Source organism: Pieris brassicae, chromosome 5 (genome assembly GCF_905147105.1).
Source record: "Pieris brassicae chromosome 5, ilPieBrab1.1, whole genome shotgun sequence".
NCBI lineage: Eukaryota > Metazoa > Arthropoda > Insecta > Lepidoptera > Pieridae > Pieris > Pieris brassicae.
In genome coordinates, this window is record NC_059669.1 from 1,311,288 (window position 1) to 1,333,060 (window position 21,773).

The 21,773-nt window shown below is 33.2% G+C and overlaps 3 protein-coding genes across 4 annotated transcripts in view; 2 read left to right on the top strand and 1 right to left on the bottom strand.

The window, feature by feature from the left end:
* The first annotated feature begins 194 nt into the window (after positions 1-194).
* On the top strand, positions 195-549 carry LOC123710315 (cytochrome c oxidase assembly factor 3, mitochondrial). Its single transcript, XM_045662132.1, has one exon. The coding sequence runs from the start codon at positions 286-288 to the stop codon at positions 547-549; it is 264 nt and encodes an 87-aa protein (XP_045518088.1). The 5' UTR covers positions 195-285.
* Positions 549-1,630, top strand: LOC123710314 (dimethyladenosine transferase 1, mitochondrial). The gene has a single exon (XM_045662131.1). The coding sequence runs from the start codon at positions 549-551 to the stop codon at positions 1,578-1,580; it is 1,032 nt and encodes a 343-aa protein (XP_045518087.1). The 3' UTR covers positions 1,581-1,630.
* Positions 1,631-1,671: 41 nt separating this feature from the next.
* The window catches only part of LOC123710373 (tRNA dimethylallyltransferase), a 173,562-nt gene continuing 153,460 nt past the window's right edge, over positions 1,672-21,773 (bottom strand). Inside the window, exons 5-7 of one of the 2 annotated variants that reach the window (XM_045662213.1) lie at positions 5,909-6,024; positions 2,499-2,673; positions 1,672-2,106 (exon numbers count right to left, since the gene is read on the bottom strand). In XM_045662213.1, the coding sequence (XP_045518169.1) occupies positions 1,798-2,106; positions 2,499-2,673; positions 5,909-6,024 (600 nt within the window). In that variant the 3' untranslated portion in view covers positions 1,672-1,797. Of the gene's footprint in view, positions 2,107-2,462; positions 2,674-5,908; positions 6,025-21,773 lie in introns of both variants that reach the window. The other variant, XM_045662212.1, reaches the window with a different exon arrangement.

Sequence of the window (21,773 nt, forward strand, 5' to 3'; positions counted from 1 at the left end):
CCTTGCATATTATTAATAACCCTAAAATTATTCTGACAAGATAGTGATTTCATAAATGATATTTTATCGCACGTTCTATTTATTTTTTCCTTACCTGATGTTGGCAATTCTTTTCATATTACAGAAGGTTTTTTCGTTTGACAAAGTACTTTATAGTTTATTGATAAGTGAAGTCTGTGGTTTGCTATCTGCTTTGCTTGTTTGTTATTTTCGAGACTTGACAGTTCCTACTCTTCTAAAATTGTGATTTGTGAAACCAAATAGGTTAGGTGTAAAGAAATCGTAATGGGAGATTCTAATTATAAGACAAAAGTTGATACTGGCGAACAAAACCCAGTATTAAAAAAGGCTGAATTAGACTACATGAAGATTATAGAGCAGAAGAATCGCGAAAGAGTTCAAAAACTGCAACAATTGGGAAGACGTAACCGAATGACGGGCTTTTCGATTGGAGCGGGAGTTTTAGGTATTTATTTGTACTCCATCTTCGCTGTAAAGCAAGAAACTTTCTTGGACGATTTTGAGGAGCCAGCAAAAGTTCAACAATAATGGCAGCAGCAAAACCAATCGCGCAAATAAGGCTTCCGCCGCTACCAAGTATTAAAGACATCATTAGGTTATACAAATTGCGAGCCTTACGTGAGTTATCTCAAAATTTTCTTATGGAGCCAAGATTAATTGATAAAATAGTTCGCGCCGCTGGAAACATTAATAATCACGTAGTGTGTGAAGTAGGCCCTGGCCCAGGAGGTATTACAAGATCAATCATTAAACAGGCTCCTCGAAAAATTATTTTAATCGAGAAGGATCCACGTTTCCTACCGTCGTTAGAACTTCTTGCTGATGCTTGTAAAGATAATATAGATGTAGATATAGTGACAGGAGACATACTCAAAACAAACATTGCACATTTCATTCCAAAAGATATAAAAACAGGCTGGAATGATCCTCCTCCACCGGTCCATCTAATAGGTAATTTACCATTTAGTGTATCAACAATTTTGATGATTAGGTGGCTGGAGATGATATCCAGACAAGAAGGACCATGGGAACTTGGTCGAACTAGAATGACATTGACATTTCAAAAGGAAGTTGCCGAGAGGATGGCTGCCCGGATACTAGATAAGCAAAGATGTAGATTATCTGTTATGTGTCAAAGTTGGTGTACTGTTAATTACAAATTTGATATCTCCGGAGATGCTTTTCTCCCCAAACCAGATGTTGATGTTGGCGTTGTTACTCTTACACCATTGAAACACCCAATAATGAATCAACCTTTTAAACTAGTTGAAAAGGTTGTCCGCCAAATTTTCTCCATGAGGCAAAAGTATTCTTTACGTGGAGCTGAAACACTGTTTCCTGAAGAAGCAAGAGAAGAAATGGTTAGGAGAATGTACAAAATGGCCGAGCTGGACCCAGTGACTCGGCCATTTCAAATTGCCAATGGGGAATTTTCAAGAATTTGTGATGCTTACAGTGAAATAATTAAGAAATATCCAGAATTTGAAAACTATGACTACAGGGCACCTAAGAAACCAAAAATCCCGGCTTCAAATGAAGAAATAATTTTAGTAGAGTAGAATTGAAATAGTTATTTAGTTTTGATTGTAAATAAAAAAATTAACTACAATTGTATTTCTTTATTAACAAAAAATCTTTTAGACCATATTTCAGACAATTAAAAATAATAACAGCATAGCTTCCATTTTGCACCTAAAATTAGCACTTGAATGCTAAATAAAGAAATATTTTTTACACATATAAACACCAATTGTTTCCTGAGTAAAATATTAATTATTATTGAGAATTTTCATCTAATTTCTTTTCAGCTAGTTGTATTTTTTTCTTGAGTACTTTCTTATGCCTATTGGAAGCTAAATGTATGGAATACTCCTTATCACCAATAATTAATCTTTGACACACCTCACAATAATTACAAGAATGTCCATCAATTTTTACTTTCTCATCATGCTGTTGTGGTTTCAATGGTTCAACATTACAGTCGGATTCATTTAAATAGCTTTCTATTATATTAATAGCTTTGTTCTTTACATCTTCGTTCCATTTGCTCAGATCAGTTGTGTCCAGTTCATAAATGGGTGGGACCTGGAATAAATTTAGAGAAAACGATTAAAAAAGAGTAGTCTTCAAAATTGAAATTATTAAAATAAAGTTAAAAAATCTATCCATTTGGAGGTGACACTTTCCATATGCATATAATTTATTAGTAAATTAATGAGACTAAAATTTTTGAACCTCAATTTTTTAGTTATGACTTAAGTAACCTTTTTTCTATTCGATATTTGTAATTGATTTTACATATATAAAAGAATACAATTTTTTTAATCAACGCCATCTATTGCTGCATTTTAAAGCTCGCCCAAGTAGTATACGAAAATATATTCTATAACATTAGTTCAGCTACTCGATACTTGAGGGCGGTATTTAAATATAACAATTACCTCTCTTCGAGGTATTTCTAAAAATCTACCCCGAACCATTTTATTCTGGCGTCTAGCATATCTCCTCGTAGCAATTTTCATATTTTCTATACTATGCTGCAGTAGTTTCCTTCCTTCATCGCTATTTTTGCCCTCTTCCGGAAGTATTAAGTATTCATGAAATTCTTTAAAACCCAATGTTTGATAAACGCCTTTCGTGTAGTCTGGGGGGCTGGAACATATAAAATTTGGCTGTTAATTATGAAATATCCTTCAGTTTATTGAAAGAAGAAACGAATTTATACATATTTGTTAAAATAATTATTTCATATTGACTATGTATGACCACCACTGTTCTATCACTGTTGTTATAAAAAAGGTCAAACACACATAATTATTTTATAATAAAAATCCAACAGACATAGAGAAAAAAATGGCTAACGAGCTATCAATAATAACGTAATGATTTATTTAAAATTTCATTGAAATATACACGCTTCAACCATCTACTATAAACTCGTCGAGTCAGAGGCCCACCTAAATATATTAAGTCGACAAAAAATCCGACAAGATAAAACTACGCAACCGTGATTTTAATACGCAATTACCGAGTTAAAATTACATAAGAGTTCATTGAACTTTAATATTGTACTTGACATTCTGAGATTGGAATATATCGATTTTTGATCGATATTAATGACATGTTGATTATTTAATAATTTATTGACATAAACTATGAGTTATTGAATGGCATTCCAATTAGGACCGGAAATATACAATATATTGTAATTTTGGAAATCTTAAAGACTTGATAAGAAAATCCTTTAAGTTATACGAAAGCACATGACGGCGAGAAAATGTATTTAGACTATTATTATTAATTCGAAATGAATTCGCACTTACAGTATAATATGGAGTTTCTGTATATATAATATATACGCTAATAGGATCTTTTTCATTTCGTTTCTCAAGTCAGAATGTAATCTAATCTTAAAAAGCTTAAACTCAATTTTGAGGAAAAGTCGTTTATTTGTATACGTGACTGATATTAAATAACTACGGTAAAATTTAGTCTGAATGAACGGCAAAAACACATTTTGTCTCACACTCGCTTCGTCGACGACCCGTTTTTTGTGTTGATGAATGACTTTTGAGTTTTTTGAACATTGTTAGACGCTAGACATATTCGTTTTTACTTTTTGTGATAAATCAAAATAGAGTTATACGATTTACACAGAATTGTTTCAAATCATTCAATATTTTTCAATAAAATTTTCAATGAAATTCTATAAAATATAGGTCGTTAACATTCGTTTTATGGTCCTCACATCAATACTAACTAACTATGCATAAAACTCAGTTTAGTATCGCGCAGCCTGGACATACAACGACCAATATTTAAGGCTTGACTTGTTTAAGATATCGCAATATATGCTTAAAATGAGTACTAAGAATATCCATAGTGCAAAATCATGAGCATAACACACACCTTCACGAACATACCCTCACTTTTACACCACCACACATCACAGCCAAATTAGGTATTACTCGGTTCAATGTATTGAATAATTTTAATTGATTTTCCCTTTCGTAAATATTATGCATTTCATTGTGGTGGAATTGTTCGTTTATAAATATTATAAATATTGTTTTTAGCTTACGAAATACCCTTACCCTTGGTCGTAAGTTAATGGAAACATCGTATGACATAGACCTGCTTCCTACTTGCTTAGAGAAAGATGGTTAATGAGGAAGAAAATTCATAAGATTAGTCCCCATTGTAATAAAGTTTATCTGCCTCGTCACAATATTGCACGGGTTTACATGCTGCGGGTATTGACAATCTTTGAGATAAGCTAGTGCCTATAATGAAACTATAGAAGTCCTGTGGTGACAGGTCATCAGCCTGGTGACCAGCCTTCCATTAAGCTTTGCAATATATGTTATACAGAGATCGCAAATTAATTAGCCATTGCGATAGATCTGACAGGACCCATCTTAATAAATAATTATAGAGATTATGGACAAACATATATTTTTCTTTTTCGGTTTCTTTAATAAGTTATTTTGAGCCGTGTCTATTGAGATCAAAATGATTACGAAACATAATATCTACACATGTAATTTTTTCTTAATAAAATTTGTAATATTTATAATTTGTAATACAAACAAATTATAATAAGAACGTTTTGTTTATTGTTTGAAGAATTGTTTAGAGTTGATTTTATTTTAAGTAAATATTGAATGTTACCTAAGAAGAGGGCGCAACCGCGTGACGGGAAAGATTTTGCGGTTACTACTAGTATTTTATGAAGGGGTAAAGATTGTTTAATTTGTTAATTTTGATACTTTAATTAAACTTTTTTTTATTTTTTACGTTTATATTACGATTTAAAATATTTATGACTGTGCATAATTTAAAGTTTTTAACGTGATGTCTTATAAACCTAGCATTTATATAGTGTTAAGGCTAACACTTTCAATTACTTAACTGACTCAAAATGCTTTAAGAATTTCGCATTAGTCCCGTCGTGTCGAGGAGATGGGCGGCCTCAACTACACGTCTGTTGGAGAAATTATTAAAGTTCTTTTTTGAAGCTATCTATGTATATCGACATAGTAAGCGTACCAAAGAGCGTTTAGTACCGGAGAACCTTATTTTGGAGGCTTTGAATAATTACAACGTTACTTTTACCGCTGCATCATTATTATTAAAACGTACTTCTATATATTGGTTTCGAGACGTATTTGTAAATTAATATTTTTTTATCTATTATGTGTTTCTTATGGGATTAACATAATTCACTATAATGCGTTTTAATTGGTATTTACTTTATTCGAAAGTTGTTGTCCAGGGGCTACCGTGATCTTAAATAGTCTTTCCTTAATGCCAGAAACCTACTCTCTGTTCCATAGATTCCGTGGGTGTTAACCGGCTGATTAAAGACTTGTTTGCCTACCCACTAAGTGTAAACTAAATAGTAAAAATAATTGTCTAACCTTATCAAAATGCCGACCTGCAATAAGCATTCTATGCTTTGTCTCTGTCTTCCATATGGACGTTAAATTATTTATTTTAAAATATATTCATCAGTTTTCAGTGTTCGTAATTAAATATATATTAAATAAAGCAAACTGGATATTGTTATAGATTTCAAAAAGTACCAAAACGATTCTCTATAAAAATAGACGTATGACATACGAGCGTGGATGAAACCACAGATACACTTCTGAGGACGTTGCCCGGTCGCCATCTTTGTTTACATTTTAAGTGCTATTAGATATTCGATATTTTGACAGAAGCCGGCCGCCTCAATCCGAATTTTACCAATATTGAACAAATTCAATTGTTAGTAACATAAACGTGTTAAATTAAAACTATATAAGTTATTAAAAATATTGCCTAACCGATTATTATTTCATTATTTCAGTGATTTTTTGTTAATGATATATAATTATATACTTACTGTCCATCTTTCATTCTTTGTTTGTTGTGATACTCGTGAAAGTTCAAAAGCTCCTGGACCAAGCCTTCTTCCAGCATTGAATCCACCCTGGCGTCTAGTCGCTCGTCATGTACTTTCTGGAACCATCGAAAAAAATATTAGTATATGCTCTTAACATACATTATAATTGGGGATTTCGTAATTCGTGTCGGTTTGTTAATAAAGGTACTTTTAGAATTTCAGGATTTTATTTGCATGGTTTAAGATTACATTTCTAAAGGAAATCCATTCCAAACATATAAAAACAATCTTTAGCTGGTTATGTAATCCATTAGTTAAGTTATTTATATATATATATATATATATATATATATATATATAATATATACATATCTTTATTGTTTTTAATTTATTATGTTAATAATTGAAAGCGTAAACAATATGTAAACATGAACGCTTGAAGCCAATATGAGCCCTTTAGTTTTTACCACACTCATAAAATGTAATTTAACATTATCTTTTCCGATAATGTCCAATAACATAAGTGTCAGGTCAGTTAGATTTACGTAATGGCTGGCACCCACTAAAAATGCTTATGTATGGTCAGCGATGACTGCCCTTTTGGGCGTCCCGCAGGCTCGTTTGCCCCCTATTATATAAAAAAAACTTCTTCAATAATTCAATTTCGTTTTTTGTTAATCCAGCGTCACAACGCAACTATTCCTAATATCTTAGTTATAAAAATTAAAGCTAGTTGTTACCCAGCTTTAAACAAATTGTTTCATTTAACATATCGATACAACAACCGCTTAACTTAACGATTTTCAATAAAATATTTATAATTTTTGGAAATAAACTGTACTCATCATAGGTAGCCTCACATGTGAGTGTTTATTGAAACAATAATCTTAATTACCAGTAATTATCGTAAACGCGCTTTGTTTCACGATCCTCACCACCAAAATGCAAAAACTCAGTTCTGTATCGCGCAGGCCGGACATACAACGACCACTATTTAGCCTTCACTTGTTTACGCTAACGTGGAATGTTCTTAGGAGTATTAAGAATGAGCATCTACATACACACCCTTACTTATATAACATAGCCATATTAGGTATTACTTAGTTAAATGTATTTAATAATTTTTAAAGATTTTTTCTTTCGTAAATGTACCTTTTTGTATCGATTATATATTCCATCTTTGGCTATATCTTACGTATAATCGTTTTTTGTTATATATACATAATTTATATGAGCTTGTAGCTTTGCTTAATAAATAAATCAGTATGAAATGATGCTTCCTTTTACACCATGTTGTCGCACTGTATATTACTAGTTAGTGCCGTAGATGAAATATCCATCTATCATCTGCGAACCTTGTAAACGTTTTTGACATTCATAAGCATGCGCTAAGACGCATCTAAATTTGCCAAATAAATTCAACAAAAAAGGCCTGCAACACACGTAATCCATGTAAGTTCTCTCCCATATACTACAAAATTTTATCAAAGGTATTCGATCGTTTTATTTGTAATTATAACTTAATACGGCCCTGGTGTACGTAAGTGTAAATCTGGTCACGATCAGGCATATTATTACCATGACAAGTATTATTTATTATTTTGATTGCAATCTCCATCACTGGAAACAATACAATTTAGTAAACAGGATTTAGTGGAAACGTATTAATCATTTGAATCCGTTATAATAATGGGACAAAAAACGTCTGATAGATTTTTATTTATAATTTATTTACAGAAACACATACGCAATTATCCTTACAGACTGTGCCAATACGATAATGACAAGAAAATTGATATTAAACACATAATATACTACAGCTAATGTGAATTCACTATACGAACATGTAATGTCGATAATGTCGCAACGTCTTTGATGGTGGGGATCCGTGCATCAGACTGGCTCTAACCCTTGGTATTGCAAATAACCTTGGCCTTCGCCGTCGTGAAATATACTATAATTTATAAGTTGTAGATAAAAATAGTACTGATATAAAACACTATCATAACGGCGTCCATGCGACGGGTTTTCTGGCCATGGCTGGCCATGCGCTATACTCGTGAACGGGTGCTACTTGTGGTGACTGGTCGTAATTGAATTCGTGTATGCGGTGATGTTAGTTATTTCGACTATGCTGTTCCCACGAGAATGTAAGTGCGTGCTCCTATTTCACCATGCCTCCTGCTGATGTCATGTGGAACATGGTGTAATGGTTGCAGCGCCTTACAAACGTGTAATACAAAAAGAAACTTGCCTACTAAAAACAGTGGCGGAGTTTATTGCCAGTTCTTCTCTTCCGTTCTACGCCCATGATTTGATAACTGGCACTAAATGTAAAATTAGAAGCATTTAATGTATATTTTTTGACGTTCATAAGTGTACATTTTGTTACCTATATGAATAAATGATTTTTGACTTTGACTAAAATAAGTTTCAAAGGGTCCATATAAGAATGAGAGAGCGCGTTTTCATGCTCGACACTTATAGCTTAGCCAGGAAAGCTCTGGGGTAGACAATACCGCTAGTACTTGCTTAGGCTTTAAATTAAATCTTTGATTAACAACCCACGGCCCAAGAGTCAAGACAAAACAAGGATAGATGCTCATTATTATTTTTCACTTTTGTGCTGTCCCAGCGAGCTAAGACAGGTCATACAACGATAGTTTATATATAAAAAAAACATTAATTGCTATTCCTTTGTCTCGCTAATACTCGAGAATAGCTGGACCGATTTGCCTAATTATGATCTTGAAATATTTGTGGAGGTTCAGGAAAGGTTTAAACGGTAAACAAATAATAATAATCAATGGCGCTACAACCTTTTTAGGTCTGGGCCTCACATTTCTATATCTGTTTCATGATCATTTGTTAATAGAATAGGCAAGTAGGTGATCAGCCTTCTGTGCCTGACGCACGCCGTCTAAGGCGAGCCGGTTTCCTCACGATGTTTTACTTCACTCAGGGATGAGAGTCGCACGCCGGAGCCACTAGGCCAACATTGTTCAAACAAATATTACGTAACGATAAATACTAAAAACTACGAAATTTTCAATAAAAACTGCTCCTAACTGGGAAATACTTGATGTCTTATACCCACTTTTCATATATTTATAGATGCCTTTAGAAATATATGTGTCAAATATGTAGTATGAAGTCCGATATGTGTGGTGTTTTGCAAATTTTGTATTCAGTTCTGACACAAATATACGTTGGTAATACAAAGTTCACTGGGTCATCTAAATAAATTTGACTTGAGATTATTCTCAATTTCAAATCCTAAAACTGAAAGGCGATTCGAATAATTTTATAACTCCAATACCTAAAGCTCTTGGATACTGTCGAATCGAACGAATGATCCTCACTACAATGTCGCCGTTGTACACGGCAAAACAGTTTTTTTATAGAACAGGAGGTTCACCCCATGTGTGATTGATACCGCCATGGATACTCTCAATGCTAGAGGGCTCGCGAGTGCGTTGGCGGTCTTTGGTACTGCCTTTTCATGAAAGAACCAATCGAATTGGTTCGCAAAATCTTCAGTGGGCAGTTGTTTCCATTACAATACACTCGGATGTGGAAAGACGGACGTCGTGATGATAGGGAATTTCGTATTCTGCCTCAACGTCTGATGATGAAAACCAGTTGCAGGTATTAATCCGAACAGCTCTAATTGAGAGGTAATCTCTTTTTAATCGGCAGCTGATGTCTGAGCATTCGCCGCCAGCACCACATCACCACTCAAAGGCATCGATCCACGTTCCTACTCCATACAGGAAGATAGGAAATACTGGAGCCCATATCAGTCTAATCCTGGTTTTGATACCAATTTTAATTTTCTTCCAGATGTTGCCTAAACGTTTTATGGCATCTTTAGCCATGCCCATTCAAGTTAAGAGGTAATAGACGAACGCAATTCATTTATTTACCTAAAATAATCAATACACAAACATAAGTGTCTCATGGTTGCAATGACAGGCCTGCGTCAATTACTAGGCGCCACATATAATTAGCTCGTTCCCTTGACTGTACATAATACCTATATTTTACAAGGAAATTGAATTTATGATAAATTATTAGAATATTGTAATGAGCCGTTGCTAGTAATATTATAATTCATGAGTTAGTAAGAATCCGAATGTTATAAAACAAACAGCAACTTTGTTCGTGCAGAATATAGTATATACATATATAATAATATATTTTAAATAAAATATATGACAAAAAAAAATAAGTTCTATATCTATAAATGAATGATATCGTAATAAGATGTTTACAAAGCGTCGCCATATCATTCAACATTATTTAAATGTATGATAAATAAATAAAAATGTGTTTATTCATTATAAACAATGCATTATAATGTGTAAGATTTGGGAATCCTAGTGTTGTCTTTGGTTAACATAGCTTTTACACCTCCTGCAGCTGAAAGCCAGCAATTTGCGGGGGGTAGGTCAGCGAGTGCTTGAAGATTCTTATATCAGAGGCCAACACATTCCTGGACGCAGAGCCAGCGGATTAAGTAAGCATACAACGGTATAGAGCATGTTTGTCTTAGTTTTGATTTTATTTTTTTACGTGATACAAGTGATATTCAATTGTTTAAAATTGTAGTCTGGTATAATTAGTTTTGTTTCATTTCCAAGCTAACCTAACCTAAACCAACAATGAAATATAAAGTTTCAACAATTTGCTAAATAGTAATCTTAAAAATAATTAAAAAGAAAATTAAAACAATTAAAAGTTTTGTCCCTGTGGCAGTGTACCTTTAACGTTGGCAGCATTTCCTCTTTGTATTGCGATACTTATTCGTTGAGCGAGGAAAGCACCAGCTCTGGGGTCACCAGTAGGTAGATAGTACCAGGCGCCAACTTAAATCTTTTATCAGCGCCTGTCCACTTGAACGCTACGGCCCAAGAGTCTCTACTCCAAAGGGAACAACATCGAAGTTCATTATTATAATAAGGTGAACGTACATATCTATGTCTTAAAATCATTAAATTCGGTTTAGAGGGAAAACTATAAATCACCAAAGTGAATCGAAGTGTACACTACACTACTAATAAACTAATATAGCTCCCTCTGTTCCCGCATTAAACTAAGCGGAGCAACAAGACAAATTAACAAGACCTTTGACAGTTAATTTTATTATTATTTAGTTAAATCTGGTTAGTAGAAAAGCAAAATATGTTGCTAAGCGCAACCTTCGAAGCCGACGAAGACTTATTACGGAAATATAAATATGTATAGATCTGATATGATATGTAAAACTTCTTCAAAGACAAATTTACGAGCCATTGTGTGGCAGAATATGCGAAGTTACCTAACATATTTTGTACCATATTCTTGCATCAAATTATTATTCTTATAATCATAGTCGGTATGTCGCTGCGATCTATTAGAGTCTCCGTAAATGGCGAGTTTCAATACATTTTTTTTTATATAACAGGGGACAAATAGGCAGGCCCACCTGATCTCTGACACGCTCTTTTCTTGAAAGACCTTAAATCGTATGTGTTCGGAAATACTGATCCTAATCCTTGTGATTGATTTGCTCTAGTTGAAACAATTAGTATAAACAAAACTTGGCGATTAAAAAGAGTGGAGAGTTTCTTTCCAGTTCTTTCCCGCTCTACACGACTTGCGAACTGGTAGTAAATGTAAATTTAGAATTATTTTAACATCTTTTCTGTTGACGTTCATAAGTGTACTTATTTCGTGAGGCGAGCACCATACAATGAATGTTTCTAGGCTAGGCTGTAGGAAGGAAAAAGAAACTTCTTCAGTTCTTAAATGATTAAAGTTAGTTTGAGTTTTAATACTCTAAGGAATGAGAAGAAAAATTGCAGTAACAACCATATATACTAGTTTTTATTTAGGAAAAAGGGATGGCATATAAAAATGTTCTATATGTTAGTATGTCGCTAATAAAAACGTAGCATAAGTAAAATCATATTAAGGCGACGTTAGCGAGCACCTAGTAATAACATAAAAATCGTTTTACATTTACACTAACATATGCACGTCATAAAGAAACAATTAAAAACTTTGTCTGAAATAATAATGTTTTTACAAAGCGATATAACATATAACCTTGTATCGCGCTTACAAATGACTTTAATTAGATAATTATAAGTTAGTTGAACCCTAGGTTGTCTAGCCTAAAGTGTACTATATTATTTTTATCTACGTAATCTATTATCATAATTTGTTAGAATGTTACTTTTAGTTAATTAGAACAGATGTATATCTTAAATATATTATGAATAAAAATCAAGCGCTATTCTCGGGTATATACGTCAGTGACGCTACAACCTTTTTTATGTCTGGGCCTCAGATTTTTGTATATGTTTCATGATTATTTGTCAATCTAAGGCAAGGAGCTGATTAGCTGGCACGATGTGTACCGTTTACCGTTCGAAAGAATGTTAAATACGCACTTAGAAAGTACAATGGTGCTCAGCCGGGGATCGAACCTACGATCTCAGGGATGAGAGTCGCACGCCGAAGCCACTACTTTAACACGGCTCATATATATACATATGTATATACCTCAGCTATATCTCTACATACATCATGCTCCTATTGATTTAAACTCCTCAGGAAGCTTGTAGAACATTTTTGACGTATTTTGAGAGCTTTAAAAGTCTTGTTCGAATAAGCACTGGAGGGACTTCTCCAAGAAGCTTTAGACAAACCATTTCCATACTTAACCTTGTCAATAAAATAATAATAATGTTCGTTATATAGATTATTCAAGTCATGGGTTTGATTCCCAGCGAAGCAATCTAGGTAAAGAGCGTTAAAACTGATATGCGCATGTATTACGAGTAAAAAAAACAACAATTAGAATTGTAAGTATGTAACTATTTCATTCATATAATATACTGCCCAGACGTATTTAATTTTTTCGTTCACGGATCTCTGTTACGCTTTATAAATCGTTTTTAGTACGTGTCGTAAATTCTTCAAGCCATTCATGTTATGTCCGCTTATCATGGACTTTTAACTTTTATATTCATTTGAAATATTAATCCAAGTTCTTATATTTCAAAAGATTATTTGGAAAAAGGCGAGATTTTTTTCTAACATTGTGTTTAAAATGCAACATATACAACGTTAGATAGCTTCTGGTTCGTCGATTTAAAATAACGATCGTTACAGATTAGTAAACACAGAAGGCTGACGCGCCCAGAAATCACTCGGGTTAATAATATGTAAGAAATGTCAAAATACTCTTACTTATATAATTAAGTCCTCTATCAATTTTACGTAACGGGCTATTTGACAGAACCCGTAAATCTGTCACATAGTAACAATTAACTAAAAGCTTGTCTTGATATGCTTAAAATATTTCCGTTACATAATGCAAGAATACAAACATGGCGGCTAAAAAAACCAGAGACAAAATTGGATTGACTTGTCAAATTCAAATATAGAACGGTGTGGCGATGGGACGCGGACACGATCGTTTGGCTCCATTTCTTCTTTTTATACTTGAGCGGGTGCTTCAGACGGAATCAATATTATTTGAACAAGGTTTTTTAATGTATAGCTTTCAGATCACCAAATGAAATTTTAACATTGAATATTTGCTTCCAGTTATACATATACTTAACGTCCTAATTTAACTTTTTGGAGTTTTCCAATGATAGTTATAAGTACGTAACGTCGCAAATAGCTGTCGTATATTCTTTCATTATCTGTGTCAGTATGAAACAAGGAAACATGTTTTAAGTAATTAATTTATAAACACTTCGTTGCAGAAATGTAATACAATTTACATAATTAAATGAAGAGAAGCGCAACTGGCGGACTTATCGCTTTCAAACGATCTCTTCCAGGCAACAATTATTTAAGTAATTATTACTTATAGTAGGTTTATGAAGTCTTTACTAATATGATTCCTCACTCTTTTGATAACAATTTGCTTTTATTTATTGGTAGTTAAATATGGTAGATCGTTTGAGCTTCAGGTCTTTAAAACTTTGTGTGAAGTGCCAGAAGCCATTTCTGCTTCATGAGGGCTTAATGAGTCGGGGCGTTCTATTTTTAAACGGTTGTCAAAACGCTACATCACATTAATATACGCCAGTAATACGATTATACAATTCTAACCGAGCTTTTTTTATATTTTCCTTGGAGCATTTTACAAAATAATGGTCGATGATTTTCTGATGATGACAGTTACTTAAAATTACATACTTATTATAAAGACAGCAGTTTATACTGTACCATGTATAAAAATATGTGTTTTTCTGGGATATAACATTGTTAGCAAAGCATAATTTTAGGTTATTTGCAAAGAGAATAGAAATGTGTTCTAAAGCAGTCGTAGTCAGCAAGACTGTCAATCTTGACAGACGACTATTTGACATATGACAAATAAGCTTATATGTTGGTATCAACGCCATCTATTACCGCAAATTTGGTATTCGCAATACAATTTAATCACTCCCTCTCGTTCTCTTCCTCATACCTCATACGTACTATTTATTCATCCTCGTTTTATTAATAAAAAATAAAGATAAGGTAACTTGTGTTATGAAGTCAAGGGCGGTCAGACATCTGTCCCAATGTTAACTTGCGAATAATAGTTTTACGAGCGCGTACGAGGTCATAGACAAGACTAGAGTCATGCGGAAGTAATACGTCATACGATAACCTTCTGAATTACAAAAGATAATTAAATTAAAAATAACAAGTCTAGGACAATTTTCATTTCTAAACGTTAAATGAAAATAGATACCACTATTCATATATAAATATAATTTTTAACTAAAATGTCACAACGCATACGCTCGCACTTTACTCTATATCATCGTCTATGATCGAAGGCATCTGTTACCTGCTGATGTCTATGAATCCACATGGCACAAACAATAAATATATTTTTAACTTTTTATAGTACGATTTGTCAGTAGGCTTAAATTTAAGCGATTACCTGGTCATCATCAATTTTCCAGCGACCATCTTGAGGTCTGAGAACAGAAGGAGAAGTAGCTGGGGGTAAATCTGAAGATTACGGTGGTGGTATTCATAGGTGAGGTGAGGTCCAGAAAAACTGGCAACCCTAATTATCTACACAATTCTCACGTATAGTTTTTATTGTACCATTAACAGCTATCATTGATGGCTAACAATCGTTATTAAAAAGTATATACAAGTCACGATTCGCGCCAAATCTGCGCGATCGCTGCTGTTTAATAATTGCTATATGCTGTTCATTATTATAAATAAATAGCAGGCAGAAACCAAGACTCACTATAATATTGTTACCATGGTAACCATTTAACCATATATCGCTTACAAGGGCATTAATAAAAAGGACATCGTCAAAAGGCGTCTCCAGCTGCAATTTTGATATTACTAAAATAAATAATATTACTGCTAAAGTTTACACTTCGTTACCATAATATACAACAATAAACAAATGAAAAAACAAACAAAGGTTACATAAGTCATTAGGCAACAGGCGGCCTTATCGCTAACAAGCGATTTCTTCCAGGCAACCCTAATATGGAGCAATAAAGAAAAACAAACACCTACAGAGGGTAAAGTACAAAAAGTGCATAATTAATTAACAAAAAAAAAAAAAAAAATAACATGTTAGGTATAACTAAAGAAAAAATATAAATAATAATATGTATAGACAACAATGTAAAAGTTAATCCAAAGGTTAATTGAGTAACAATTAATATACAAGTAGTAGCTAATTACGAGGCAGAAGAAAAATGATTCTAAGTATAAACGCGCTGACAAAAGAAGTAGTTTTAAGACAAATTTGCCTCGCACCACCACTATGTCAAACCAGCTGCCCACTGAAGTATTACCGAACCAATTCGACTCAGGGTTCTTCAAGAAAAGAGAGTACCAATTCTTAACAGCGGAACGTACTCGCGAGCTGTGGCAATGTGGGTGTCCATGCATGGTATCACTAACATCAGGTGATCCACCAGCCCGTTTGCCTTGTGTCACATAAAAAAGACACTTCTTTGTAAATAAATTATTACTAAGGTAGAAGCCCCAATAGATGATCATATACCATACCATATAAGTATTCACACTGTTTACACTCTGTATACATGCTAATGATAAATAAATCAAAAATCTCCGTTTACCGCACAAGACGTTACGCGACAGAATTGCCATCTAAACTTCTAATATGTAACTACTAATCGTGTACATCAGCCAATAGCGTGTATTTTGCTACATTTGCCCTTTCTCACTCTCTCTCAATCGGTCTCAATCGCTCTCTCTCTCTTTTCTTCGACAAAAACGCTGCACATCTTCGTAAAGTTTCCGTAATAATTTTACGCTCATGCGCCTAAAGAACTTTCACTTCAAAAACATTTTTATTACCTCCTCTGCTTAATGTATAAATTCAACCATATTTTATGGTTAGTCCAAAACGCATTGTTATGAAATCGATTAATATATAATAATAATAATCTAATTACACATGGCCGTGCTGCGTTTCGTTAAATTTATCAAACTGCTATACTTGATAAAATAGAGGTCTTCATTCGGCTGTGACCTCATCGCCTTAATCTGGTTTTGTAAATGGCTTATATTAACACTCCATATCTAAATTAATAACTATCAACTATTGTTAATCCCTTCGTAGTTATCGATTTGTTAGGATACATTTTAATTTCGGAATTATATCTGATTTATGGTGGCATGTTTTTCGGTAATTTTTCATCAGCTCACTCTCACGGGAACGTAGAATTCTTCAATGCAAAATGGTTATTATTTTATTTTTGTTTTTATTAATTATAACACACGGCCAGAATCTGATGTTAACTGATACCGCCGCTCATAGACAATCACATTGCCAGAGGACTCGCAAGTGAGTTTCCTGCATTCTTAGAATTGGTAATCTCTTCTTTGAGAACCCTAATTCGAATTGGTTCGAATAGTAGACAAAAACACTACAGAGAAAACTTTATATAATCTGTGAAGCTAGATAAATGTAATAAAGTTTCCATAGCATATATAAACTACAAGAAGCAATTGAAGAATCAACAATTGCAAGGATAAAATAAAATTAATATCAAAAGTAGTTGCTTTAACTAATAAAAGATAAATTTTAATTTGAGAATTGTTTATCTAGTACACATTTTTAGAAAATCACTTTTATATTTTGTTACTATTCGTAGTCGCATTACTTTGCATAAACTTGGCACAGACTAAGTCAAAGTTCGACTTCGAGTGTCTATGAATACAAATATGAAGTGTTGGATTTTGACATTCGAGAGTTATAGTTGACACGAGCACGTCAATCAAGCTTAATTCAAGTTTAAGAGCTGTCAAACCATTTTTCCTGTATGAAGTTTGACGTATTTGACAGCGCTAAGACGAAATTATTACGTATAAGGCTATCGGCCATACATTCATCGTAAGAGCTTTACCATCTCAGCCAATTACTTACCGTCAGGTATGTCTTAAATATAATTTTAAAAGCATACAGTTCTCCCTTTTGCTAATAAGCCGGTTTTTAAAAGAAATTCAAGGTATTTTTTTCTTAAAAGGTTTCACAAAACATTGTAATACATTTTTATAATATGTGAGACATATTGTTTTTTTGCTTGAGGTTCTAGGTTCGAACCCCGACTGTGCACCAATAGACTTTCAGTCTATACGCGCATCTAACATTCGCTCGAACGGTGAAGGAAAATATCGTTGGGAAGCCGGCTTGCCTTAGACCCAAAAGTCGACGGCGTGTGTCAGGCACAGAAGGCTGATCACCTACTTGCCTATTACATTAACAATTGATCATGAAACAAATGCTTAAATCATTCATCATCAATAAATGAACAGACCTAAAACGCTAGCGCCCCAGATTTATTTATTTTATTTAATATAATATGGATCTAAGGTCTCGTTTCAGAATCTCACCCGTTGGATAATCTCTCATTAAATGCATTTTTGATGAACTATTTCCTTGTATAAACATTGTACATGAAACTTTAAGTTATGTAAATGAAGATTCCGTTTGTAAAATAACGTGGAATTTTAATCCGTAAATACCTGTTAAAAATCAATATTCAATGTACCGAAAGCCCAGTGCCCTTAGGTCAAGACGTAAACAAACAATTCTTAATGGTTATGCAAATGGAATGTCATTCAATTTGGATAGTGCTCGGTGGCGAACAAACGTACACCCGAAATCGAGGTGCCCATACTTTTGGATGTATGGTACAATTCGTAGGCTTAGTTCATTCATTTGTGCCTTAAAAAATTGTCGCAATCCACATCCAGCTCATCTATATGAAAAATCATCATTTTCAGAAGTTTATACAGGTCTCGTCCAATATTTGTATGTAAATTAAATAATCTAAGCTTTCATTAATACAATTTAATAGGGTGGCTTTAAAAATGGTGGCGAGGATGAGGGACTAGTGGAAGAATTTGGAGGAAGCTTTCACTTCGTCGGAGGTCGTGTACTAATGTTAAATACATGACATGAAAATTTATTCAAGTCAGGTCATGTCATTTCAATTATTAAAAATGACTAGCTCCAAAAGCTCCACATTATAGATTAATGTGAAGAAGCATGGGCAAGAAACTCCATACGTTATTTATTTATTAGTGTACCACATTATACAGAGTAATAATTCTACGGCATACTTTATGAAATCTTCCATCTATGTATGTGTAAATAAATGTGTGACAATTGAAGTAAACATAAATGTTTCAAAAAAGAAATAAAAAATTAAAAAATACAATTAAAACATATAAAAATCTCTACCCCACAGCCCCACTACCGAATATATCCAGTTCTGTTCAATCTGTTAAAAAAATAAATAAATCAAATGATTACGAAATTACCTTTTGGAAGGGGCAACTAGTGTTTTTTTTATTTGCAACTTTGACTTTCAAATGTGCTTTTTAACTAGGCCTAATTGCAATAAAATATACGAGTTTGACCTTTGACTTTATTTATTATTAAATATTCAACCAAATCGCCTTTAACTTAAACAACTTAAAAGAACTCCAGACACTTTACATTTTAAAAAAGTGTTTTTCAAACAGTTTTTGTCGTGTCAGACCGCCGCCTTCTGTGATGAATCTATTCGAGAAGAAAAAATAAAAATGACTGCGCCTTGAAATTTGGTTTCGGTAATATTTATAACATTTGTATATTCGAACTGATTAATTGGGCAATTCAAGAATAATTAGTTTTCAATATAAATGTTATAAATATATTTTAAAGTAATCCTTATTAATGTAAGAAATTTACAGGTATAATAAACATCTAACTGATAGCTGCACAAATATTATCGATATTTTTTGAGCGTTGTTTACTCTGTGTTGTGTCCTCACACCTCACTTTAGCCTTATTAAAATTTAAATTTTTCACCCCTATTTAACAAACATAACTTGTATTAAAAAAAATCGGTAAATTAAAGCAACGTAAATCATATCTATCTTTCGTCTTTCACAAACACATTACATAGTCATCAGTCAAATAATATGTTCATATATTTGTTTATTTTAATTTTTTTTAAACCAATTGTGTTGGTTGATGAAACTTTGTAAATTTAAAGACGAGCGAAGCTTCCCTGTCACAGGTCTCTGACATACTAGGAAGGCCTCAATCTGAATTCTATTGTACATATATCTGAACAAATAAAGAATTTTGAATCTATCATACTTTTGTTTAGGAAGAAATTACAAGGAAATTGGTAACGATACACAGTAAGTAAAAAAATAATATTATTTTAATAAATTTTGGAACAATCTCCTTAACAATCAAATTGACCCCTACGTTGCTAAACACTGCTCTAGAGAAAACATAGACACACGAAAAGATCCGACTATATTTGACCACTGACATAGAAGACGATTTCCAAAAAAAAAAGGACCATTGAGGTCTTTGGGCTTCTTCACTATAATGAAAGTGCGCGCGCCTATTTGCCTATTGGTGATAAAGGCTAAACGTTTATATAATGTTTTATCACGATTCAGCATATAACAAGAAACGTAAATTGTTTTTGTTTGTTGTGTTAGTTTATTTGCTATGATTATGATAGATTCAAAATTCTTTATTTGTTCAGATATATGTACAATAGAATTCAGATTGAGGCCTTCCTAGTATGTCAGAGACCTGTGACAGGGAAGCTTCGCTCGTCTTTAAATTTACAAAGTTTCATCAATATATATATTCTTTCTGTCTACATAATTATGTATTTACAATGTATCGCGTTTGCTTGGCCCCAAGCGACTTCTCCAATACAAAGAGAAGATGGAGAAGCATGGTTAGCTCTGCCCCTTCTTAAGTTCTCATTTTCTCAATTTAAAATGTGTGATGGCTTTTTGCTAGATCTCTACTCTAGGTTATGAAAACTGGGACTCTCAAATAAGACACTGTAGATGAATACTTTTTGAAGAATTTCGAAGTCGGTTTTAAGGGAATTTGTTTAAAATAAAATATGACGCGACGAAAATCTAATTATAGTGAAGTCATTGTTTTTTAGTACTTATCGTAAGAGGCCGATAAATAGGTGTGATAACATCTCCATTATCTTGAATTGTTCATAATTTGAGGCTCTAACCCGGCTCAAAGAATAAAATTTAAATGTATTAGGAATTATCTTTAAAATTCAACCGTCTCTTTTCATTACAGCTAAAACAGATTCTCTAAGAAAGAGACGAATAGATATTTTGGAAAAATGAATTCTAAAAGATTAGTTTATATACATGTGTGTATAAGGTTACGTGGTCCTGCATGATATTCCAATTATTAGGATATTAAACAAAGTAAGAAAGTACCGACTGCAGTGCCACCTGCCTGGCTGATTCACAAATAAGCCCGCAAACGAATATAAAAAATTCATTCAAATCTATCCAGCCGTTAGAGCGGGGTTCAGTGACATACACACGTACAGTAGAATTATATATGTATATAAAGATATGTTAAAATGTTAAGTACAAATATTTAAACGGGGAATAAATGTAATGTTAATTAGTTAGCAATATTTTTATTACTTTTCCTGGTACATAATAAAACATTTTGAATTCATACGTAAAACCCATAACGTAAACATATTTTATGTTCCGATTCAATACTTTAGTATACTAGTCATTAAACTTTCGCTGTATTTATTTGATATTTCTCCTTTTATTAAGAAACAAACCTAACCGTCAATAACAAAGAGTGTAACGTCCTATACATACGTAATGGTTTCGGAGGGAAAATTGCAAAGGCAGGTGTCTTGTATTGAGGGTTCTTGAGCAATTAAATAATAATTGAAACTATAAATCGAATTTGACAGTACACGGCTAGGTGATTTCTATTTTTTTAATCGTTAGTCATAATAGTTATTAAAAGATATAACGAGTTGATCCGACTTGCAGATTCGGTCAAACTACGAAATCTAGTTTTTAATATCATTTTACACACAAATCTTTATTTTACTATTAATATTATTCAATTATTTTTAGTCGCAAACTAACTAACTGTCGTGGTCTCTGCATGACCAGAGTTTTGGATCACGTCTATGCACAGCATAATGCTGAGCCAGGGCCAGTTACAACCACAACATCAACTCGTGTCTGGTGTACAAAAATCGCCTCGTGTCAGGCCTTCTATAAACAGAAGGAATTCCATCACATCCCATTAAGGAATATCATTCTAGTTGAACGCTGTTTAGTAAAGAGACTGGGCTGTTGAACGGGTAATTAAGCTAGTTGGCTGCGACATACATATAATTTATTACCATTGGTATACATAATATATAAGGTCCAACGCGGGTTCGCTTGAGAACGCCTAGAGAAACTTAGAGGAGGCTTTTGTCGAAGGACAAGCAGTAAATGAATACATTAGGCATTGTCCATATATTAGGCGTGTAAGCTAAATAGG